The sequence below is a fragment of the Malus domestica genome, chromosome 08 (genome assembly GCF_042453785.1).
Source record: "Malus domestica chromosome 08, GDT2T_hap1".
NCBI classification, from domain to species: Eukaryota; Viridiplantae; Streptophyta; class Magnoliopsida; order Rosales; family Rosaceae; genus Malus; species Malus domestica.
The window spans coordinates 18571563-18596928 of record NC_091668.1 but is presented as its reverse complement, the minus strand read 5'-3'; the positions used below and the strand labels follow the sequence as shown (position 1 = coordinate 18596928).

At 37.0% G+C, this 25366-nt stretch overlaps 2 protein-coding genes across 4 annotated transcripts; one reads left to right on the top strand and one right to left on the bottom strand.

The window, feature by feature from the left end:
• Positions 1 to 10551: 10551 nt before the first annotated feature.
• Positions 10552 to 14048, top strand: LOC103441535 (two-component response regulator ORR10-like). The gene is made up of 5 exons (XM_008380211.4): positions 10552 to 11123; positions 11558 to 11676; positions 12207 to 12287; positions 12805 to 12872; positions 13522 to 14048. Exons 1-5 carry the CDS (start codon positions 10955 to 10957, stop codon positions 13889 to 13891), a joined length of 807 nt encoding a protein of 268 aa, XP_008378433.1. The 5' UTR covers positions 10552 to 10954; the 3' UTR covers positions 13892 to 14048.
• LOC103441533 (protein disulfide-isomerase-like) lies at positions 13335 to 18349 on the bottom strand. 3 transcript variants are annotated; one of them, XM_017333890.3, is made up of 11 exons: positions 18032 to 18327; positions 17520 to 17550; positions 17121 to 17408; positions 16838 to 17026; positions 16598 to 16723; positions 15983 to 16120; positions 15751 to 15870; positions 15497 to 15611; positions 14901 to 15013; positions 14574 to 14784; positions 13335 to 13597 (listed from the first exon to the last, which is right to left on the bottom strand). In XM_017333890.3, the coding sequence occupies exons 1-10, from the start codon at positions 18205 to 18207 to the stop codon at positions 14578 to 14580; spliced, it is 1503 nt and encodes a 500-aa protein (XP_017189379.1). In that variant the 5' UTR covers positions 18208 to 18327; the 3' UTR covers positions 13335 to 13597; positions 14574 to 14577. The 3 variants fall into 3 exon arrangements, with proteins under 3 accessions (XP_017189379.1, XP_008378432.1, XP_008378431.1); XM_008380210.4 differs by lacking the exon at positions 13335 to 13597 and adding an exon at positions 14172 to 14437 and having other exon boundaries at positions 18032 to 18341; XM_008380209.4 differs by lacking the exon at positions 13335 to 13597 and having other exon boundaries at positions 14172 to 14784; positions 18032 to 18349.
• Between the last annotated feature and the right edge of the window lie 7017 nt (positions 18350 to 25366).

Genomic DNA, 25366 nt, shown 5'->3' with positions numbered 1-25366 from the left:
TACTCGGGGGACTCAAATGTAATTATGTAATAAAAGAAGGGGTAAATATGTAATTAAGGGAGGAGCCCTTATTCTATAAAATAGCCTTCTCACCCTCACAAACCCTAAGCCTCTCCTATCTGGAGCAAAGCTCTCACACTCCCTCCCTCACAAATACTCTCAGAAATACAATCAGTGTGGAGGTAGCCCAAACCTTGGGGTGAACCACGATATATCTTGTCTTATTTACATTACTTGCAAATTCACGGTCGGATTTACGTTGTTTCAAGACCTCCGATTTTGTGCATCAACAGTTGTCAACCATCACAACTTCGAAAATAATCCCTTTTTTTTCTTTTTTTAAGTTTACCAAACACCTTATATATATATAAAAAATTATAAAATAAGCTTTGTTTTATAATCACTACAGTCCCAAACTAGTACTGAAATGATGTCCCACCACTTTCGATTTTGTTTTATCAAGTCTCATATCTAATTTAACTCTCTTCTCTTTCTTCTCCACTCTTTCCAGTTCTCTCTTTCTTCGATCTTCTTCTTCCTCTAGCTATTCTTACATGGTATTGTTCAGCCTTGGATGCACCTCACACAACTCCCTATGTGTATATGGTGAAAGTGATGATTAGCTTGAAAGATGCCTCTGCGAGGCCTTTAACTAGTCTTCCAGCTATCTATTGAAACTAAATGTATGATGAGCGTGTCATTGTTGGCCAAAACCAACAAACTGGGAATCATTCGGGCATAACTAGATTGATTACTTACGCCACAAGTAAAATGACTTCTTTTATTAAGGGATTTTTTTGGAGGGGTAAAGTCCATAAAAGGTCCTTTTTATTGCCTTGAGGTCAAAGACTTGTGTTGATGTTAAGTGCCAAGTTTTAGTTGGTTCGAGATTACTAGGTTTAATCCATTATTGCATAGGAATGACCAAAAGTAGAGTGACAGTGAAGTTTTCAAGCAATAAATGAGCAGAACAGTTCATGTTAGAAGGTAATAAATGAACTTGAGAATAAATATGAAGTAATAAAGATAATATTTAATGCATTAGAAAGGTAAAAAAGTGACTTTGGACACGTTATAAATCCCGTCAAGCACGGGTCCCTACCTTTCGGACCCTCCTTTTACAAACTTACAAAGCAAGAGCCAGATTTCGAAAAGCAAAAGGGATTGCAGTAATGGCTATTAACTAAATCGATATTTCGAGAAGGCTGCATCAGAGCTATAACTAAAAGGGAATGACTAGGGGTACAAAGAGAATGTAAAGAAAACGATAGAGCTTTTAAGTGTTTTTCTGAGTGTTGAGTTAAGTGTCATTTTCTTTCTGTTCTCTTGTAGCTTTTATAGAAGCTTCATCATTCTAGGTTAAACCCCCATGGCTTAATATGAGGTAAGTGGTGATTTCATGCTTAACTTTCTCCAAATTACGGGATTTTTCCCCTAAAAAGGTGTTTTTGCCATATGTGAAACCTTTTGTTAATAACCCCTATGCCTACCAAGTCGCATAGGTTTGCCGCCCAATCTTGCCACGTCAGCCAATATCTTGAATTCTGGGCCAAGCTTCCGTCCTCAACCTTCTTTGCTTTAATGGCCTAAAGCTTTCCTAGGGCTTTAAATACGATTGGGCCATGCCCAATTTGCATCTAAACATGTATCTTCACCGATCCTTCATTTTTATGCTTTTGCATACTGATCAAAGAGAATATTCCCAATTCTTCATATCTGAATTCTCTAGCATTTCTACTTTCTTCTTTGACAATGGTTACAACTAAGTCAATTATAGATTCTCTAGTCTCTTATCACATCTCTAATTCCATCAATTTCGAGCTCTGTCACGTTATAAAGTGAGTTCGAACACGTTATAAATCTCATTGGGCTTGGGTCCCTACCTCTCGGGCACTTCTTTTACAAACTTACAAAGTAAAAGCCAGCTTTCGGAAAGGATAAGGGATAGCAGTAATGGCTACCAACTAAATCGATATTTCGAGAAGGCTACATCAGAGCTATAACTAAAAAGGAATGACTAGGGGTGCAAAGAGAATGTAAAGAAAACAATAGAGCTTTTTAAGTATTTTTCTAATAGTTGAGTTGAGTGTCATTTTCTTTGTGTTCTTTTGTAGCTTTTATAGAAGCTTCATCCTTCTTGGTTAAACCTCATTGGCCTAATATGACAGGCAAGTGGTGATTTCACACTTGACTCTCTCTAAATTACGGGGTTTTACCCCTAAAAATGTGCTTTTTCCACATGTGAAACCTTTCATTAATGACCCCTATGCCTGCCCAGTTTCATAAGTTTGCTGCCCAATCTTGCCACATCAGCCAATATCTTGAATTATGGGCTGAGCTTCCGTCTTCAGCCTTTTTTGCTTCGATGGCCTAAAGCTTTCCTAGGGCTTTAAATGCAATTGGGCCATGCCCAATTTAGGTCTAAACAGGTATCTTCACCGATCCTTCATTTTTATGCTTTCGCATGCTGATAAAAAAGAATATTCCAAATTATTCGTATATGAATTCTCTAGAATTTCTACTTTCTTCTTTGACAATGGCTATAGTTATGTCAATTATAGATTCTCTAGTCTCGTATCACATCTTTAATTCCATCAATTTCGAGCTATGTCACTGATGTGAAAATATTCTAACACTCAAATTAAAACCCTATGATTGTAGTATATGAAAGTAGGGATCGTTTTAGGACGGGGATTAGAAGGGCTGCTAATCTACACAAATTAAACTTTAAAACACTAAACTAGACTCAAAAACACAAAACTAGACTCTTATGACTCAAAACTGACTTAAACTACTTAAAACAGCACAAAACAAGCAAAATGACTCCAAACTAACACTAAGGATGACTTTGGACGAAAATTGATTTTAACTTCACTCAAAACACTTAAAAACACAAATTAGATAGATTCTAACTAACTTGACACAACAAAGTAAAGGGGATTGGGTTTTAGACAAATTTAAAGCAAAACTAAACAAATTTAAGACTCTAAATAAATTTGGACAAAATTGGTGATTTAATGGGTGAATGGCTAGGGTTCTTCTCCACACATGACACACTTGCATACAAATCGATTTCCAGTTGCTTTTCCAATAAACCATGAACTTCAACGCCCCAGATTAACCGTGAATAGCACTAATTAACCCTTAGATTTTCCTTAAGTCATTGAATTGGATGGACAACGCATCGACAACCAAATTATTCTTCAATAGTTCCCTACATGAACAGCATAATAGAGATACAATCAAAGATCATTAAGCTTTGTGAAAATCATAAGCATTGACAAGGCATTCGTAACTATGAACAACATGATACTCTTGCCAGGAATTCACTTAACTTGATTGTGACTAGCAGCCTCCACTACTTATAAATATAAGTTTATAACTATTAGGTGAAACTCCCTTATATTTTAGGATTAAATCCCTGCATGCAAACTAAGTGTGCACTCTTAATCAACAGACAAGAATAAGTTCTGAATCAAATAGTTAAGTAAGTTGCATTCACAATTCATGAAATCACAATTGGAAGTAATCAATTCATATTGCAAATATGTTCAGGGCTTTGAATTTCCCCCTAGGTAAAACGAGTTTAGCTCCTTATGTTTGCAATTAAACAAAGACAATTAAATTTAAACATTAAAACAATGAATAGAATACACCTAGAAACGCTCCAACAATCCAATGTCTTGAATGGCAAGCACGGCCCCATGAGTCTCCTCTCCTATCTCCTTGCAAAGTTGCGGCATAATAGGATGAATGTGTATGAGTGATGTACGGGACGAATTTGTGATGGAAGGTGGTTCTGAATTGTGGTGAATGGTGTGTTCTCAATGAAAGCTGCGGCACTTGTATTTATAGGGAGAAAAAGGCATGGTCTATGTAGCTTTGGAGAATGATTGGCACTCCAAATCCCCAGGGAAAAAGGTTAACTAAATGGCAGAAACTAGGAAGAAATAGGAATAGGTTTAGTGGCGGGAAACATGGCTTCTAGAAAGGCTAGGTGCGGCTGATTTGTAGGATAAAGGATAGGGCTTCTAGAAACAAGTTTTTATGTGTCTGATAGGAGCATATTTATGCGCCTTAGTTAGCTAGTTCTTACGCATTTTCGTTATGTTTTCTTCGTTAAAGTAGTCTTTTAAGCTACTTTCATGTGTTTTCAGGTTTAAGGGACATATTACATGAAATGATGCAAGTTGGAGCTTTTGGAGCAAAATGTGAGCTTGGATTGAAAAGGACATGCTTGGAACACAAGGTTGGGATGGAATTGAAGAGTTGAAAATTCGAGGTTTCCTACTCGAAGTAGGAAAGCTAAGCCTAAAAGTTTCCATTTTGGGTTGACCTTTCCTAAATCGGAATTGGCAACTAAAGTTTCTAAAGTTGGAAGTTTCTATTCTTAGAGGTTTCCATTTTCGTGAGTTTCTATTCTTGGCTTTGGGCTTTTGGATGACCCATCTTCACTTCTTGGACCTATGCCGCACCTAGGCCTTGTTCACATGCAAAAATCTGATTATAAACCCTAAGCCTAGTCCATTAAGGTAGCCGCACCTAACCCTAGCCCAATCTGATTTCTTAGGGTTTTAGGTGCCTATATATATATGTTTTACCCCTTAGCCGCACCATTCACCTCCCATTCTAAAAATCAGAAATCGCCACCACCCATTGCAGCAACCTTTCCCACCTTTTTCCGCAGCTTCCATCCATTCCAGCACCATTCCACACATCCATACACCATTCTCCACCTCCATAAACCATTCCCACACCTTGCCGCACCACCATACTATCCTATCTACCTTTCAAAACCCAAAAACACATCCAGAAAACTCCATTCACGCCAGAACCTGTCCCTCACCTTTGCCGAGCCCAACCTTCACCCAACTCCATATTTTCTGACCCCAAACCTTCCTAGCCGTGCCCTACACCCATCCTAGACATTTTTCCACCATTCTCCCTCGTCCAAAATCATCCAAAACTACCCAAAAATCCCCTAAACCCTCTCTGCCGCAGCAAGGAGAAGAAGAAAGAGGAGCTTGCTGTGCAGAATTCAAAGTGGAATTCTTTGGCATTTTAGGTGTAATCTTTCTTATGTCTTCGATGTTTCAATTCAATAAACTTTGTGTTGTGAGTATGAGGAACTAAACCCCCTTAGTTGGGGGGTGATTCGAAACCATGTACATGCTTGCAATTTGATTCGATTACATTCAGTTGTTATTTCATAAGTTATGGATTCAATTCGTTCATCTATTTGATTGATAACTTATTTGTGTATGTTGATTGAGAGTGCACGCTTAGTTTTCATGCATGAATATGATGCTAGATTATGAGGGAGTTTCACCTAATAGTTACAATCTTATAATCACAAGTAGTGAAGATCGCTTGAAAACGATCGCGTTGAATGAATTCTTAGCATAAGTTTCATGCAATTCATAGTAACAAATGCTTCGTCAATGCTTATGTTTTTCATAGAACGTAATGATTCTTGCTTGTATCTCTATTATGCAATTCATGTAGGGAACTTGTAGGGAATGTTTTAGGTTGTCGTATGCAATCATCCAACTTAATAACTTGTGGAAAAACTGAGGGTTAATTAGTGCAATTCACGGTTAACTTGGGGCGTTGAGTATTCATAGTTTATCGGAAGAACAACTGAAAATCGTTTTGTTTGCAAGTGTGACATGTGTAGAGAAGAACCTCCTAACTAGCCTTTTAACCATCTATTTCACCAAAATCGTTTTTACAATCTGCCCTATTTCCAATCTGTTTTCTTTAGTTTAATTTTCGTCAAAACAAAATCCCCCTTTAATTTGAAGTCTTAGATTAGTTAGAAAGTGTTTTGATTTGTGTTTCTAAGTATTTTGATTCAAGTTTTCATCAAATTTCGTCCAAATTAGTGTAGGTGCTCAAAACTGCCCAGAAAGTGGTTTTTAGGCAGTTTTGAGCCTTCTAGTTGCTGTTTTGGTTTTTAGGTTTGTTTAAGTGTTTTAACTTTTAGTTTTGCATTCTTTGAGTCTAGTTTAGTGTTTTTAACTTTGTTTTTGAGTGTTTAAGTCAGTTTCCAAGCGTTTAGCAATCCCTCCTAATCCCCGGTCTAGAACGATCCCTACTTACATCTTTGCTACAATTTGACAAAAAGAGGGTTTAATTTGAGTGCTTATCTATTTCGCATCAGTGTCCAAGTCTAAAAAGAACTCCCCCTTGCAGCTGGAATTAAGATATGATAAGATTAGGATAGGATAAGATAAGATAAGGTTAGTTTGGATAAGATAAGGTTGGATAAGGTTTTGGATAATGTTCCTTCATTTTAGCTGATTCCTTATCTTCTTTGTCTTGAATTTATTTTCTTCATCTTTTTAGCACATTCTTAGCCTCTTGAACTTCAAAAATGTCCATCCACCTTGCTTCATGCATGTGCTATCCATTCTTGGCCCAAAACAACTCCAAAATGCTCCAAATTGCACTTTCTTGCCAACTTTGTCATTTGGACCTACAAACACAAGAAAATAGCTTAAATTACCATAATAAATAGAAACTAACTATGAAAATGCAAGAAAACAAGCTAACTAAATCGCATAAATATGCTTCTATCAGTCACGTTATAAAGTGAGTTTGTACACGTTATAAATCCCATCGCTCGAGTCCCTGCATCTCGAGTACTCCTTTTATAAACTTACAAAGTAAGAGCGAGCTTTCGGAAAGGAAAAGGGATTGCAGTAATGGTTACCAACTAAATCGATATTTCGAGAAGGCTGCATCAGAGTTATAACTAAAAGGGATTGACTAGGGGTGCAAAGAGAATGTAAAGAAAACAATAGAGCTTTTAAGTATTTTTCTGAGAGTAGAGTTGAGTATCATTTTCTTTGTATTCTCTTGTAGCTTTTATAGAAGTTACATCTTTCTTGGTTAAAACTCATTGGCTTAATATGATAGGCAAGTGGTGATTTCACACTTAACTCTCTCCAAATTACGGGGTTTTACCGCTAAAAATGTGCTTTTGCCATATGTGAAACCTTTCGTTAATGACCCCTATGCCTACCCAGTTTCATAGGTTTGCTGCCCAATCTTGCCACGTCAGCCAATATCTTGAATTCTGGGCCGAGCATCCGTCTTTAGCCTTTTTGCTTCGATGGCCTAAAGTTTTCCTAGGGCTTTAAATGCAATTGGGCCATGCCCAATTTGGGTCTAAATAGGTATCTTCACCGATCCTTCATTTTTATGCTTTTGCATGCTGATCAAAGAGAATATTCCAAATTCTTTGTATATAAATTATATAGAATTTCTACTTTCTTCTTTGACAATGGTTACAGCTAAGTCAATTACAGATTCTCTAGTCTCGTATCACATTTCTAATTCCATCAATTTCAAGCTCTGTCACGATCAAGCTCGATGAATCAAACTATTTGACATGGCACTTTCAGATGCACATGGTTCTTGAAGGAAACTGGGTCGCTAGATTTCTTGATGGTTTCAATCCTTGCCCATCTGGGTCGCTTGATTCTTCAAAACTCATTTTTCCTTTCTCTATCTAGGCATAGATCAGCACCGCCACATCCCACAACCACCCTAGATCCCATTTGCCACAACTTACACATCCACTCTAGACCCCAACCATGATCCACCATACTTTATTTTTACCACAACGATGCACGACATCTACTGGTGTCGGTTCTGAAGAAATCAAATTGAAAAATTCAGAAACTTGAGCTTCTTGGATCTCAGATTGAATTTTCTTCTTTATGAAATTTACCTTAAGCGTCTTGTCCAACTTATGGGTGGGTGTCGTGCATTGTGGTTCATGGTTAGGTCTGTGGTGGTTTTTTCCACTTCAACAAGACACGGAGAAAGACAAAATAGAAACAAGGTGAAGGGGACAAAAGACAAAAGTCAGGACTAAGGTGGGCCACGTTTTCACTTGCAAATACGAAGAGGTTGTGGCCTCTCTATGGCATCTCTAATCTATTGCCACATGTCCACTCTTTTAACACAACTTAACATTGTCAACTTATCTCCTAACTTTTCTTTAAAAATAAAAAAAAATAAAAAATCTCTTCTTGTTGTGCAGCACATGTTAGCAATCCCACATCGGTGGGGGTAAAGAAAATAAATGACTTTAAATAGGGTTACCTCACTCTAACTAATACCGAGGACTTTGTGGCAAAACTTCACACCTGACAGATTGAGCAAGTGGTAGAGTTGGGGACAATAGCAGTGTCGTTAGAGTGGGCCCCCCGGGCCTGTTGATCTAAAAAAAAATCAACATGGTATCAGAACCCACGGTTACAGGCCCGTGCAAGCCAAAAGTTTGTCACCAAGAAGTGTGGGCTTGGAAACAAGCTTGGACTCTTAACATAGAGCCGGCCTCTGAATTCTTAAGAATCACTTCTAGAAAAGATTAAAAACAAGTATGGACTTCATTGGAGCCGACCTTTGAGTTTCAATTGCTAATGTGTGGATCTCCACATGTAAACCACTAAATGGGGTTACACGTGAGGAGACGTGTTAGCAGTCCCACATCGATGGGGGCAAAGAAAAGTAATGACTTTAAATAGGATTACCTCACTCTAACTAATACCGAAGTCCTTTGTGGTAAAACTTCACACCTGACGGATTGGGTAGGTGGTAAAGTTAGGGACAGTATCGATGTCGTTAGAGTGAGGCCCCCCAGACTCGTCAATCTAAAAAAATTTTTGAACAAATGCTTGGTTGGCGGAGATGATAAGAGGGTGTGCGAGCCCGGTTCTGGAGGGATTGGGTGGGTGGTGGTTGTCGGCGGTGATTGGTTAGATGGGGATCATGGGTGTTGAATAAGTGTTTGATGTTTTCACATTTAGTTTTTTTCTTTTTTAATTTTGTTGTATCACACTTTTTTAACTTTATTTAACCGATGTTATGTTGGTGTCAAGTAGAAGGACAGGTACCAATAAATTAAAAAAGCCACAAAGATTTCACAAATATTTTTAAGTGCGGAAGATTTAAACTCTTTCTTCTTTCACATTCTTATTTTCTATAGCCATTATATGAAACTGAATCAATTTTCCCGTTCATATGTAGCATTATTTTCTGAAATCTTGACCAATAAAGAGAAAGTAAACTTTCTGCTTTGGACACACTCGATGAGAAGGGAACAGAGGAAGATTCGAAATTTGGAAGATAATACAAGACAAGGGAAAGTTGGACCTCACAAAAGATTATCTTTTTAGGCCCACATAAGATCTCCTAAATTTTTTGTGTGGACCCGCCCCCAACCATAAAAGCCTTTTCAATTTCATGTCCTGGCCCCACTACCTCAGCCCTCTCTGATTTATTTCGCAAGCTTTCATTATTCCATATTCCATCCCAATTTTCATGCCCACAGGGCATAGTTCATACATAATAGGAGGAGTTTAGCTAATTAAGCTTTCATAATTAGAAGGAGCTAGTCACTTAGTACTACGATTTTGTGTTATTTTTTTTCATTTGTAAGTGAGAAGTTTTAGATTCGATTATGGCTAAAGATAAATATGAACGACATTATTGTTTGCCTATTGTGAGACTAAGTTCACCCCCTCTCACCTTAGTGTAGATATCATTTGTTCAGAAAAAAAAATTATAAATTTAATAGGGTGGATAATCGTGTTAAGGGTTAGGGTTAGGGTTTGGTTGAATATTTCTTTCCTCCATCTATTTTAGTTTTCTGTCGTCCCTTAATCCTTCGATACGTATTTCAATAATGTACAATTTTATACTAATATTTAAGGTCTGATGTTATGCAATCTCTTTTGCCATTAAACTTGAGTTTCAAGTATGGTGACACATCAAACTGATCCGATTTAAGGATTCAGATCTTCTCCATGATCCTACCAAATAATTTGGCAGTCTATATTGTCAAACTGTTTTCTGTTTATTATTAGATCGACAGTGTACCAACATTTCTATTTAACAATATATACATTTTTTAAATAACGAGATAGTTACATTAAATTTACATAAATTACGAAAAAAAGATTCGAACACACGAATGCAAAGAATTGACGATACTTATTTATACACACCAGATTCTAAAGCCCACGCACTTGATCACATACAATCCGTGAATCACGTCCTATTTTTCCTAAACAAAAAAGCTAGGCAAGCATACAGGGAGGATGATTACTAACTGTTATATGAAAACAAAACACTTTCCAATTTTTTTTTCTTGAGTAACCTTGACGTCATGTGAAAGAATTTATTCATGAAAAAGAAACATGAAGAGAGTTTGACCTTAATTACATCTACTATCCAAAACAGTGTTCTGAATAATATTATACGACTACTCAAACTGTTCTAAACACTTTCCATAAATTTTTAATAAGGAAGAAGAAGGAAAAGGAGAGACCCAAATATAGAAACTTAGCAAGCATAGCTAAGCTAACCACATTTGTCTTAAGTCCCTAATCTAATCCAATCCAATTGGCACCCAAAATCAACTCCTTTTCATCATTATCTTGACCAAATGGGAAAAAGGACCTCCGGATTTCCCTTGGCAATCAAACAAAATCTTAACAAAGAAAATAAAGAAGATCTCAGAGAGAGAGAGAGAGAAAGAGAGATATGAGTGGTTGTACCAACGCGGTGGAGAGAATCTAGCGAGAGATCACAACAAGAGTAGTACATATGCATGACACATGACAATATCAACGACATCTCTCTCTCTCTCTCTCTCTCTCTCTCTCTCTCTCTCAAAAACAGGTTTGGTTGCTTCTCTCCTCATCTGATATACTTACCTTAGTACACCTTGCACCCATGGAATAATCACACACCACCTCGCATTCCTTCATTCATTCATTTCCCCTAAGGCACGCCTCTCTCTCTCTCTCTCTCTCTCTCGAAGAAATATAAAGGTCCACATTGGTAGAAAGAATATACAGAAGCAGCAGCAGCAATAGCTAACAGAGATTATACTGTGTTCACCAGTCACCATTAAACTTCAAAAGGGTAAATTTTGATGTCATCAGTTAGTCTGAAAATGGAGGTGGTGGTGAAGTCAGATGTTGCAGACCCCAAACAACAACAGCAGCTGCTGCAGAACCAACATTTCCATGTATTGGCTGTAGATGACAGCCTTTTGGACAGGAAACTCCTGGAGAGGCTCCTTAGAGGTTCTTCATATGAAGGTACACCACGCCTATATTTGAAGATAGATTCATTAATTAATTAATACAGACTTGACTCTCGAGCGTATAGCTATGTTGATTAGAACAATATATTCTTTTTCCACGCTCAAGTTCGAACGCCCTTCCCATAATTTAGATAAATTAGTAGAATATTTGATTCGTATAAAAAAATATTTAATTAATTGATTAATGACCTTCCTCTCAACACTCACATTTTTTTGGCTTCTTAGTTTTATTTTTCTTTTAGTTTTTAAATATAACAATAAACATATATATATATATAGAACATTGCATGTTAATAATATGGTGTTTTTTCTCTTCAAAATTGTCATGATTTTTTATTTATTGCTGAACTTTTCTTGGATGAACTTGCATCAAACCTTTCCCTTGTTAGAACTTGCTTTCTGATAGTCTTAAAATATTTTAATTAACAGTGACTTGTGTGGATTCTGGGGATGAAGCACTAAAATATCTGGGTTTGCTTGAAGACCTAAACCGAAGTACTGCAACTTCCTCTTCATCCAGCTCCCCTCAGTCATCAGATGTACCAGAGGTGAGATTTCATGATTATCCTTCGACACATAACAAAAATATATATTACTAGTACATTTTCCGGAATTTAGGCAAGTTGCAACTTATACGAGTGGAATATCACATACAGGAACATATAAATCTCTACTTCCAGGAATGTCTGAGAAAATCCTTGGGAAAAATATCCTATACCTCCCTCGATACAAACTTAAACCTTCCGGCTAGAAACGTTCTTGAAATTTATTTCATTTTGATCTCATAATCCATCTATAGTACTGAATTTTGTGTGTTCGAGCTTTTGAAATTGATCCTCAAAGTGGTAAGGATAGTAGAGTAACGAGTTAAAATTAGGTTAGGTCAAAGAGTTCGATTATGTCCGACGGTAAACAACACATATTGAAGAAGAATTTACTAGTCCTAAAATTAAATATAATTAATTTAGGTTTTAGTATGAATTAAAGCGTAGCATGCATGTTCTTAAGTTTTATGCTAATTAAGTTATTATGTGGAGAAGATGATTACTAATTCACTTCTGAATTAAATCGAATGCAGGGATCAAAAGCCATCAACTTGATCATGACGGACTTCTGTATGCCCGGAATGAGCGGCTATGATTTGCTGAAACGCGTCAAGGTCAACCACCATAACTGACTGACTAATTACCATACTTTCTCCTACTGTTTTGAATTTTAAGTGAAAAGTATCCCCCAACCCCTAAAATTTGAGCAAATAAATATTGACAGTAAGAAACCACTTGCAAAATACTCACAATCCTCTGAGTCTATGTGTTGTGTACCCCACTACTCATTGAATTTTAACAATTCAATTTGTTTATTTTTGTTTTCACAATTAAAATTGTTACTTTATAGATCATTAATCAATCTTAATTCTTATATAATCCGTGACCGTAGTACAATTTAAACTATATACAAAACAGTAGATAGTTTTTTTAGAAAAGTGATACAATATGATCTATTCTAGCCGTCCCTGCTTTGTGATTCTCACAAATAGAATTAGCACTATAAATTATCTGGCGGGTTGTGAGCATGCCAATGTTCTGCACGAACGACTGGTTCTAACATTTCTTGAAATTTGTATGGTATTTGCATGGTATTTGCGTATTAATTAATTGATATGTGTATACATACAGGGATCTTCTTGGAAGGACGTACCAGTCGTGGTCATGTCATCAGAGAATGTTCCTTCAAGAATCAGCATGTGAGCTAATTGCTTTAATTATTTTCTTTTTCTTTTTCTGATCTGAAATTATTTTCCATTCCTTTGTTATATATAAGGTATTTTGTCGGGGTGTTCTTTAAATTTGTATAGAGATGTCAATTTCCTCCTTGCACTTTAATTTTAGTTATTTGATCCTGAACTTTTATAATTTGCCAATTTCTCCCGAACTTTTAACTTCAACCGATTACCCCTTTAAATTTTATAAATAATCAATTTCCTGCCCCCCTTAGATTTTAAATTTTTCGTCTAATTTTCATCCATCCAATTTTATTCTTTTTACCCCCATACAACTATTATGTGTTGTCCGCATGATCAAAATGGATACAAAATTGAATAAATTTTTTAAAATCTAGCGTTATGGGGAAGATTGGTTATTTATAAAAATTTAGTAGGTAATCCACTAAAGTTAAAGTTTAAGGGGAAATTGACTAATTATAAAAGTTGAAGGGAGTAATCGGCTAAAATTAAAATTAAGGAAATAAATTAACAACAGCTCTATACAAATTTAGAGAGCAAATAGACAAATATAGCTATATAATTGTTTTCTTTGAAATTAAGAGAGAGAGAGAGCTCAGAAAATTGCTTGTTGCACGCAACTTGAACAATGTGAGTTGAATATTAATCGCAGGTGCTTGGAAGAAGGGGCAGAGGAGTTTCTGTTGAAGCCACTCCAGTTGTCAGATCTGAAGAAGCTTCGGCCTTACCTGCTCAAATCCCTCCAACATTATTATTCTTCTAACCACAATGAGGCTGGTGGTGAAAATGACCAAAACGACCAAACCAAAAGCGCTACTGAGATGAATCATGTGAAGGGCACTACCGTCAACAGCAATAGTATTAGCAAGAGGAAGGCCCAAACAATATCAGAGAGATCAAGGCCCAAGATGAAGGGATTAGGTGTTCTAGGCCCAAACAATATAAGAGAGATCAAGGCCCAAGATGAAGGGACTAGGTGTTCTAGGCCCAAACAGTATCAGAGAGATCAAGGCCCAAGATGAAGGGATTAGGTGTTCTAGTATAATCAAGATTAATTAGTTTTAATTCAATTTATTACTAGTGGTGATTGTTGTGGTGAGTATTATGTACATACAGTAATCACATTTCCATTCTTGTACTGCACACTCTATTTTCCAAAATGTGGTTTCATTTCCGCAAGTGGATTCGACCCCCTAAACTCTCGCACATAATGGTCGAGCGAGCCCACCTCTTTTAGAGCGCTAGCTGCAGCTGGCTGCTGGGAAAGCAACCACAGATGACACACACACAGACCATGGAAAGTTATGCTATAACTGGGATTCAGAGATATAATTAACTTGAGCATTTGTCAAAATAAACTCCTTCCGAGGGTTTCTTCTACATTAACAAAACTGCACGCTCTTAACACTATTGCTATCCCTCAAACTAGTGCACCCCACGACGAAAACACCTCCCACTTTATTCAATTCAAAGGGAAACCCAAAAACCAACAACATAACTCCTGATAGGAACGAGCGATACGGGGAGGTACGTCTCTACCCTTCTCAATGTCTCTTCTCCTTGTACAGCTGGTTCAGGAAAAGAACAATTTGAGACCACGTCCGCCCGAGCAACTTCATTGAATTTTTGAAGAATATAACCATGCTTCGGGAGCTTTGTCAAACTGCGTAAACTATATATGAAGTTCAGAAGGGAAGCAATTACCTATTTAGAGCTCATCTTTTCCGGATTCTTGCTTCTCCGACTCTGCTTGTTTCTCAATTTTGTCCCGGTTCTTTTCAATGAAAGCAGTGATGGCTTCCTTAGTTCTATCTTCCTCGTCATACGACAAGACTTTTCCACTCCCCGTCTTGAAGTACAGAGTTGGGTAGTATTTGACATCAAAGTCACTAGGCACATCATTTGCAGTGGCATCCTGAAAAATGAAAGCAAGAAATGAATAACAACTAAGAAAAACTCTTTACAAACTAGAAATATCAGCATTTGTAACAAAGGCTGATAAAGCCACAAGGCAAGGGTAATAAATCTTACAAATTTTGCAATAACGACTTCAGAATCCTTTTCATACGAGGCAGCAACTTCATCCAAAATAGGAGCAAGCTTCTTGCAGTGTCCACACCAAGGAGCATAAAACTCGAGCAACACTGGATAGTAAACAAAATCATGTTATACGAATTTCTAGCCATACCCCATGTGAGAAACCATGTGAAGACAACAGCCGAAAACATTAAAATATACAGTGAGCAGCTATGTGAATTAAATCTGCACCAAGTTTCATGGTGTGGCCCAAACAACCGTCTGCCTTATTCAAATTTATAGTATAGAAAAAACCTAGATGATCCCAGCATAACACTCAATATATTAAGCAATTTTTATATGTTTTTAATGTACATCAAATAGTTTTCCCTTGGTCATAGAATACGGTAAGGTATTTGCACAAAGTGTTTGTTCTGCTCAAGGTAATCGTCACTCAAAACGTGTTAACAAGGTTGACCAATAAAAAGGTGTTAACAAGGAACCAAAGAAGATCAAGTAATCAAAAGATAAGCAGAAAAATACTATTAAGAAGAATGACCAAGGAGAAAATGACACTTGACGATATAATGCAACAGTGTCTGTTTACGCACCATTTTTCCCAGACTTGATGTAGTCCTGGATGCTGTCAGCAACGACCACCTTGACAGGCTCATTGTTTTGCTCAGGAATAGGCTCAGACTTCTTGTATGGTGATACTTTCCCATCCTACGGTTATGTAATTTAGTCAAAAAGCATCAACATATATAGCTTTAACCAAACTTCAATGCAATCAGCATATAAAAACAATAATGATGATCATCCCTTGTGGGACAACTGCATCACAAGAAAGTGGCAGAAGCCTTACCTTGTACTCCTTAACCCATGATGTGATGTGATCTGGCTGCAAATTTGGTTTCAAAAACTTTTGCCCACCGGGAGTCTGGATGATGATGAGAGGCACCTGGTCTTCTTTAAGTCCAAAATACTGTTCACAAAAACCAATAGAACATTTAACATGGGAAGAAATATACATCATAAAACGAATCTGGGAAGATGAAGACAATTGCAAAGGGTAGTCCAAATGAGAACATTCTGACCTGGAAGGCGCCCTGACTAGCCTCAAGATCTCCAATGAGAAAGCTTATGCCTTCTTTCTTATATTTCTCAGCAACTTCACGATACGTTGATTTAAAAGCATCAGAAGACTCATCACTGAAGTTCAGAAACAACATAGCCTACCAAGTCCAAAACTGGTGTTAGAAGACTGCATCACATGTTTTGGGAAGAAAAAAAAAGATTGAGATAAGAGCATTAGGCTACAACAGAATTATGATTAAACACATTGCTCAATAGGACATACCAAAAGGAAAACAAAAAACAAGCTATGATAGAGCAGTAGTCTGCAACAAATATTTAAATAAAACAAAAAATAAAGAACCAGGTGGATAGAACTTGAGTGACCTTCAAAGAAATATCTTGATAATGCAAAGAAAAACATATTTTCCCAGTGCACAAGGCTCCCGCTTTACGCAGGGTCTGGGAGAGGTGAATGTCGGCTAGCCTTACCCCCATTTATGGAGAGGCTGCTCCCAAGTCTCGAACCCGAGACCTACCGCTCATGGGCGAATGCACTTGCCATCGCACCAAGTGCGACCTCTCATCAATTTAATAATAAATAAATCCAAATCATGTCCGTAGCATATTATATATACCTTCTCATTTGGACTGTTGAAGAATTTGATAACAAAAGGGTGATTGGTTGGGTCATTGTTGAATTCTGTTAAAACTGGCATACTAGATTCTTCAACAAACTTCTCTAGAGCATCCACATGAAAATCCTGCATGTATGATCACCTCAGAATTAAATATACTGTCCCTAATACCTCAAAAACCAGCATGACAAACTGGATCCAAACAAAACAAATCTAAGCCAAGAAAAATGTCAATACTACCTCAATATCAACAAAAAGTTCATCAAATGGCTTGAACAATCTAACTACGGGTCCAGACACTGATGAATCACCACGAGGAAGGAGCTTGGCATCCAGAGTGTGACCAAATTCATAATCAGAACGCAATTTCTCAGCCAGAGCCGAGAAGTTATTATATGCCTCTCCGGAGAACTCCTTGAACACACCAACCTGCAAACATATTATGCATGAGTAGTTATGCCATCTGATACTCCTCAAAAGATTACATCAAGCTAGGAAACATAAACAGACATAGAACACTTACAACAACAATCTTCTTGTCGCCAACAAGAGTAGTTGCATCGTCAGTAGTCTTGATTTCGACAGAAGGAGGACCGCTTTGTTTCTTCAAATATTCAACAATACCCTCGGCTTCTCGAGGACCCTTGTATTCTTGGATGGTCTTCCCACCATTTCTTAGAATCTTAATTGTGGGGAATCCCTTCACCTCATAATCAGAAGCAAGTCCTTTGTTTGCCTCTTCGTTGGCATCAACCTTTGCTAGAATGACTGGTGGGTCATTTTTACTCAAAATCGACGCAGCTTTTTCATACTACCAAGATTAAACAAATTAATATTGTCAAAAGAATCAGAAAAATACAGGGTTTCTCAATTAACATGCAAAACTGGTGAGAAATTAACATTCAACAGCTTAATTTCGCACCTCGGGAGCGAGCTTCTTGCAGTGGCCACACCTATAAGAAACATAGACAGCAAAATTAAGACAACAATCTATCAGAAAAGTACCAATTACCAAAAAAAACCAAATCAAAAACCGAAAAGCACATCGGTATCTCATTTCTTCAGCACAGATACGCATTTTCCACATGCAGGCTTCTCCGGTATAACTTTCGCAATTATATTCCGAAAATTAAATAATAAAACGCTAAATCGACCATTAAACCACTGCATGCGGATGCAGTAAGCTCTAAATTCACAAGCTTGAACAAGAATTCACACATATAGCATCAATTTTTCAACGTGATTCCGTGAAATCAAATCCAGAATAATTCCTCACGAATCGCTTAATTAAATAAGTTGAAAACATTAATTCAAAAAAATTTCAGATCCAAACACAAATCAAACGAAAAAAGAGCAACGAACATCGATCAGATCATCAAAGGAAATAGAATCAACGGTAAAAAAAAAAAAATGAGCGAGATGCTAATTGCATACCACGGCGCGTAGAACTCAACGACGATGAAGTCGTGCTTGCTGACGGTGTCAGCGAAGTTGGAGCTGTCGAGAGGGAGGACGTACTCCTTCGATTCCGCCTCCTCGGCGCGGATCGCGGTGGAGAACACGGCGAGGAGGACGAAGAAGCATAGCGAAACCCTAGACGACGACGCCATTTCCGTTTAGCTGTTTTGGTCTATGGAGGTCTCTCAGAGTCGCTCTCTGGCTGGAGATAGAGGGGATTATATGGGGCGTGAAGGGAGAGAGAGAGAGAGAGAGAGAGAGAGAGGGAGATAACGAGACAAACATGGTAGTCACAGACTCACACGTGACAGTCTCTTGGATATTTTCCTTCTTTACACTCGCGCGGGTGGGATTGTGGAGGGTACTCGCACTACATGTCGTCGACATTACACGTGGAGGATTATGATTGGTGATTCATTGTCACAGGAATGCTAATTTGGAATTTGTCACGCAAAGATGGCAAGTGTATCTCCTTTTATGAATCGGATTTCGTACGGAATTAAATGGTAAGATGCAGCCAGGTGTAGTGTAGTGACAATGTTCAACCAATAAATCTCTGCCACGTTAGAGGAAAGTTTCCTGATTTTTAAGTTTAAATTTATTACCTTTTTATTTTATAACAAACGGGTTGCAGCTGCATTATTTTTTAAGAAAAATAATCAAAATGATTTAAAATTTTTGAATTCTAACGATAAGAATAAAATAAATGGTAAAGTGAATAGTACTATTATTGATTTTTTAGTGTAAAAATATAATTTTCATTAAAGTGAATAGTACCAAAAAAAATTTGTTAAAATTCCCTTATTTTTTTTCTTTTAAAACCTCATAAAAAACAACTTCGACTTTGTATTTTTGTATTTAAAAAAGTAAAAAAACGATTTTCTTCATTTGGCAATAAAAGAAAATAGTAATTTGAAACACTTTCCAAAAAAAAATCTTAAGAGGGATTCAATTGAGATTTTGAAGGATTTTAATTCTTTTAATGAATTTGAGGTATTCAATTAGGATTTAAGTGATTATCTGAAATTCAATGTATATTCAATTAGGATTTTAAGATAGTTTATTAAAATTCTTATAAATTCGGATGGATTCAATTAGAAGTTTATAACATTCCAAGCATATTTAATTAGAAATTGATTTTAAAGAATTTGAAAAAGTTGAGGAATTAAAGAGAATTGGAGTGATTTTGTAGTTATTTTAAGCCTCCATAATTCTCGCCTCTCCACATGAAAATTCGAGACAATTGAATCAAAATTTTATATGAAATCTTTACAAATCAATTAAGGGTAATACTGGGGAGACTAAATTTGTAGAGTAAATTTTGGAAACTAAAAGAAATGAAAAGTTGATGATTGGTTTATTACTTAAGTATTGATAAACGTGCACAATCTTATTCGTGACGCATCATTTAGTTTGCAAATTTAGTCTCCCTAGCATTACTCATCAATTAAACTCAATAAAAATCCCTAGATTATAAATCCATTAAAGTCTCTTAAATTTCCAATTGAATACACTCTCTTAATTTATTGAAAATCTATAAAGAAAAGGTCATTACTATGAAAATTTTCAAAATAATCTCAATTATGAAACATAAAGAGTTGTTGTACTTATTCAACATATGGTAGTAAACCATCATAAACAATCATATTAATGTAGATAGCCTTCTGGGTTATTATGGAGAACCTTTTGGGTTCCCACAACCCACTTATGTTTTTTTCTTTTATTTGAACAAACGATAGTATTAATACCAAAAGGGTGGGAGAGTCGAACCTAAGACCTCTCACTTACAACCTAAGACCACTCATGTATTTGATGGCCTATATAAAGATGACATAATGCTAATGGAAGATGCTTGAGATCATCTCTTTTCTTTTTCTATTTTGTTATCTCACTTTATTCTGTATTCTATTTCTAACATGTTATAACACAAAAATGCTCTTTAGTTTTTGCTTCCAAAGAACTGAGATAAGAGAATGGCGCAGAAAACCAAATATGCTTTGAAGAATTATGTTCTCTATATTTCTTGTCAAGAGGACACAATAGGGATTTATCCAATATTTCTAGATATTTCTTATACCGTTTTCCTTTGTTGCATATTTACTATTGAAGGAAAAGCCGTATTTTGCACTCTATTACGGTGTAAGACAATGCAATTTTCTGTGAGGCTTCAATCATGAATCGTTGGTGGTTTGGTATCATGTTCAATTTGATTGCTAGTCCAATAATTCCTCGACGTTTTCTTACCATTCTCACTATTATAAAGCCTTAATAATGGCCTTATTTATACTTGCATAAAGTAATCTACTTCCTAATCAATTCAATGTCTATCATTCAATTTACTTTCACATTTATGATCTATTTACGCCTAAATTAAGTAATTTTATACCAATATATATGTGATCTATTTTTTCTATGATAGGATTGCAGTTTTTTTTTTTTTTAACAAACGATATTATCAACACTAAAGGGGAGGGGGTATACTTAGCCTCACAATGGGCTAGAATTAATTTGGTTCAAATTCGCCTCTGGCGAGAATCGAACCTAAGACCTCTCACTTACAAGCGAAGAGGAATACCATTAGACCGTAGTACTATGTGGCAAGATTGCAGTTTAAAACTATGCGAATTATGAAATAATGAGTTTTTTTTCTTTCTAACAAACGATATTATTTACACTAAGGAGGAGGAAGTGGGCTTAGCTTTACAATGGGCTAGCAATGAGGAATGATAAGTTTCATTATAAGAGATTAGGACCTTCAGTCCCTCCAACTCTCATCCTATAACAAAAATCAAACTTGAATTCGTTGATCTTCAATTCTCATCTAACAATGCCTAGGAGGTCTACATTAGGCCTATAAATGGGTCGGGTTCAACCCGACCCGTTAATTTAACGGGTCACCCAAACCCAACCCGTTAAGCTAACGGGTCTTAACGGGAAAAAACCGAACCGAAGAAAAATGGACCGAACCGAAATTTCGATTTTGGCAAAAACCAAACCGATTTGAACCGAACCCACCCCTACGTGCCTTTATGTTTTTTCTATTTATGTTATAATCCGAACAGTAGTTGATTATTAATGAAATATATATATATATATATATATATTAGGTATAACAATGCAAGCTTGCTATAGACACTACTAGGAACATTGTTGCAGATGGATCAATCATCCAATTAGACAGGCGAATACACAGAGTTCCACTAGGGCCTATGAACCTATGTGTTTCTATTGATGTAGGAATTAAAGATGTTTTTCTCCCAATACCTAGTTGTGAAGCTGGGAATATCAAACAAACAATTGGGAGTCACGTAACTTGACCACGACATCTTATTGTGACAAATGATGAGGTACTACTATGTGATTTTCTTATGAATATGTGAAAAAAAAAAATTATAGTACTAATATGTCTGATTTCACTATATTAATCTATCCATGCAAAGCCGACAACAAATCTACCCCTCTAACAAAGATCTCTAAAACAATTTTGGCTATGCGTTCACTTATGCTTATAGCTCAAAAATGAATAAGGATGTTATCGTGCCTATCATAATTGAAACATTTGGTAATGATAAGACACTAACTGTCACTTTTCTTGTAGGCGACTTTGGTCAATATTGAAGAAGAACAATCTTGACGGATTGTGTGGATTTATAGATCCTGGTAGAATCTCTCAAAAGGCTGGCAGAAATGATGAAAGATCAAATGCACTGGCACTTTGATTACAGAAATGCAAAAAACCAACAGATGAGTAGTTGACGATTGTATAATAAAGAGTGCAATTATTTATGTTTTGTAGGTTTCATTGGTTGTTGGCTATCATTTACCCCCCATAATGAATTAATATATTACATGGACTCTCCTAGTTGGACAGAGATCGATCCTGGAATAAAGAACATTGTTGAACTGTAAGTATTGCGTTAAAATCAGTTTCGGCCTTGTTTATGCGCTAGAAAAGTTCCATCTTTTTATACCATTTTAGTTTATCAGAAGCAGCTCTGTAGTAGTTCGCTGCATAGTTTCTGTTGTAATATAGTCAGAATGTCAAATGTTCCATCTCTGGTAGTTAGTTTCAAATTGTTACCTTTCATGTGAACTACTTGTTCTCAACTTGGATTCATTTCAAGACCTTAAAGAGATTTTCTGTTTTTTAGGAAAAGAAATGCAAATTAGGGAAGGGTAGTGCAATTCATTAGAACAAGCCTAGGTTTCCCTATTACTCGAGACAAATCATGTCATTATATAGCTATTCATCGCAACATACAGAATAAACAACATATATATATATATATAGCTCTGTCAGTAGTATTGTTGCCAATCCTCTAAATCCTTAAAGTCGTCACTAATCATGTTTTTGAAATCCTTCCGAGTCTATTCTTATTGATGCAAACTTAGGTAAGCATTAATTCCATAACCAAAGCACCCCAAGTAATAATTGAGTTCTTATGGTGCATTTGGATGAAGCACTTTTAAGTTCCATGCAGCTTGGACTAAATTTGTATGGATTTTACAAAAACTAGATAGAGGGAAAATTTGTCTATATTTCATGCATTGCAAGATTTGTATATATTTCATGTTTTCATATCCTCTATGTGTAGAGCATTGAAAATGTTTAAAACTCAAAAATGAATAAAGGATTATCAGTTAGAAAGTAGTAAAGGTAAGGAAGATTGTGTTTTCCCTTTAAATTAATATGATTAAGTTACATTTTATACTTTTTTTTATTTGTATATGCAGTGCCCTCTACAAGAAGGAATTGTAGAATGTGAATATTATGTGATGAAATACATGAAGGAAACCATTGATGATCCGAATTGCTCAATTATTACCAACGTTAGTACTACTATTACAAAAAGCACTTAAGCAGCTGTGTTCGCTACTATCTTATTAGTATTATTGTGAACACGAAAATTTCCTGAAAGGAAAGAGACAAGAACAACGTGCACAAAATAATATTTGTATTTGATGATTTTGGGTTACAATCTCTCTTAAATTTGATCATCTGATTCGATCTCCGTAAGGTGTTGATTTGTGAATGTGTGATTGATCCAAAGGGCCTTTGGGCTTGATCTAAGGATGAACGTTCTTCAAGGGCCGTGGGCTTGATCTTGAAGGTGGATTTGAGCGGATCTTCAAGGAGCCGTTGGGGCTTGATCTTGAGGATGAGCGTTTCTTCAAGGGCCGTTGAGGCTTGATCTTGAATAACGGTGATGAACGGATCTTCAAGGGGCTTTTGGGCTTGATCTTTGAAGAACAGTGATGAACGGATCTTCAAGGGCTTTTGGGGTTTGATCTTGAATTGGTGGAAGTTCTTCAAGGGTCTTTGGGGCTTGATCTTGAAGGTGGATGATTGTTGATCCAAGGGCCGTCGGGGCTTGATCTTGGAAGAACGATGAACGAAGAACGAATAACGAATAACGAAGAAGGCTTTCTTGATTCTTCGGGATGAATGGATGATGAACGATGAACACTTTCTTCAAGGGCCGTCGGGGCTTGATCTTCAATTGGTGGAAGTTCTTCAAGGGCCTTTGGGGCTTGATCTTGAAGGTGGATGATTGTTGATCCAAGGGCCGTCGGGGCTTGATCTTGGAAGAACAATGAACGAAGAACGAAGAACGAAGAAGGCTTTCTTGATTCTTCGGGATGAACGGATGATGAACGATGGTGCTTTCTTCAAGGGTCGTCGGGGCTTGATCTTGAATTGGTGGATGATTGTTGATCTAAGGGCTGTCGGGGCTTGATCTTGGAAGAACGATGAACGAAGAACGAAGAACACTTTCTTCAAGGACCGTCGGGGCTTGATCTTAGGAAGAACGACGGACGAAGAACGAAGATGGCTTTCTTGATTCTCCGGGAACCTGGATGCTTGAGAGCTTCAGAGTTTCAGAGCTTCAAGAATTTTGCCTAATGATTTTGGTTCCCCCAAATGAATGAAATTGGCTTCTATTTATAGAATTCCAAAACTTGATTTTTGGGATTAAATAATCAGATGAAATAAATCATTTCTGCTGGGCGTTGACATATGTCCTGTTTGATGACTTTTCCAACTTATTTCGATTTTTTGTTTAGACACACGCTACGTGTAAAATTTATGTAATACATGAGCGTTGAAACTTTGATTTATCGGTCAACATTTATTTACCGAAATTTCGATGTCTACAAATGCCCCCACTTCAAGGCGCGTCGTATACATGTGCTTGTCATGTGTAGGAGATATGTTTTGAAGTCCCTTATTGTAAATGTCGATCCAATGGCCATCAAGGCTTGATCTTGAATTGGGCTGGAGATTTCTTCAAGGGTCGTTGAGGCTTGACCTTGAATTGGGTTGAAAAATGTCTTCAAGGGCCATCGAGGCTTGATCTTGAGGGTTGAAATCGGACCACAAGGAGCTTCATGTGGTAGACAATCTTTGGCTTTGGGAGTGGATGAATCGACACATATTTTGTTGCGCTTGTTGACTTTCCACAGCTTTGATCTTGAACTGGGTTGGAGGATTTTCTGGTTTCCTCCAATTGTTGACTTTCCACAGCTTATTCTTGAACTGGATTTGATTCAAGGGTGGTACACACTTGATCTTGAATCGGACTTGTGATTTCCTCAAGGGCCGTTGAGGCTTGATCTTGAATTTGGCTGGAAGCTTCTTCAAGGGCCATTGAGGCTTGATTCTTGAAGGTTGACTCGAACACATGGCAAGCAGGCACGAGGTGAAAGTGACGACTTGTTGCTATGTTCAATCTTTCTAATTCACACCTGAGCAGTTTGGTCAACCGTATGATCTTCAAGATTTGATGGGCTCTTCTTCTAGTTGGTGACTTGATCTTTAAGGATTGGATTCAAGGGTGGTGAATCGGCACGTGCAGCCCACAACGCCTAGCAAGTCGACCCAAGAATTTGAGGGTCAAAATGAGTCCACTACCCAGAGTGATTGCAACCCTGATGATATGAGATACTTTTGATTTTGAAGAAGTAGCAGATGAATCGGCATGTGGTTTGTTGTGCTTGTCTCCACATGCTTCAATGTATCATTTTCCCTTGCCTTATCTATTCTTCGGGCAGATGTGGTATCTTCTCTGGAAACATAAGATGTTGAGATAATGGGTACTTCGAGAGTAGTGCTAGGTAAGCAATCAGGGAAGGGTTCCAAGTAGTCGGTTCCTGACTGGGAGTTTGACACCAAGTGCTGGCTGATTGCTTTTTTCCTCTTTGTCCCGCAGGTAAGAACAAGGACAAAGAAAAAGACAGGGAGAAAGCATGATATGAAATACTCTTGCTTTCGAAAAAGTGGTGACGATTTGACAGCGTTGCATATCGAGG

Bases quoted from the DNA above. Each gene is read 5' to 3' on its own strand.
- LOC103441533 (XM_008380209.4), bottom strand. From the start codon at position 18,207: ATGGCGTCGTCGTCTAGGGTTTCGCTATGCTTCTTCGTCCTCCTCGCC. The intron at 16,724-16,837 runs GTAGTATTGACA...TCATACATGCAG, and splicing joins AACTTTTTGTTGATATTGAG to GATTTTCATGTGGATGCTCT. The intron at 14,785-14,900 runs GTAAGATTTATT...TTCATTTTTCAG, and splicing joins AAGTCGTTATTGCAAAATTT to GATGCCACTGCAAATGATGT.
- LOC103441535 (XM_008380211.4), top strand. From the start codon at position 10,955: ATGTCATCAGTTAGTCTGAAAATGGAGGTGGTGGTGAAGTCAGATGTT. The intron at 11,677-12,206 runs GTGAGATTTCAT...AATCGAATGCAG, and splicing joins AGTCATCAGATGTACCAGAG to GGATCAAAAGCCATCAACTT. The intron at 12,873-13,521 runs GTGAGCTAATTG...TATTAATCGCAG, and splicing joins GTTCCTTCAAGAATCAGCAT to GTGCTTGGAAGAAGGGGCAG.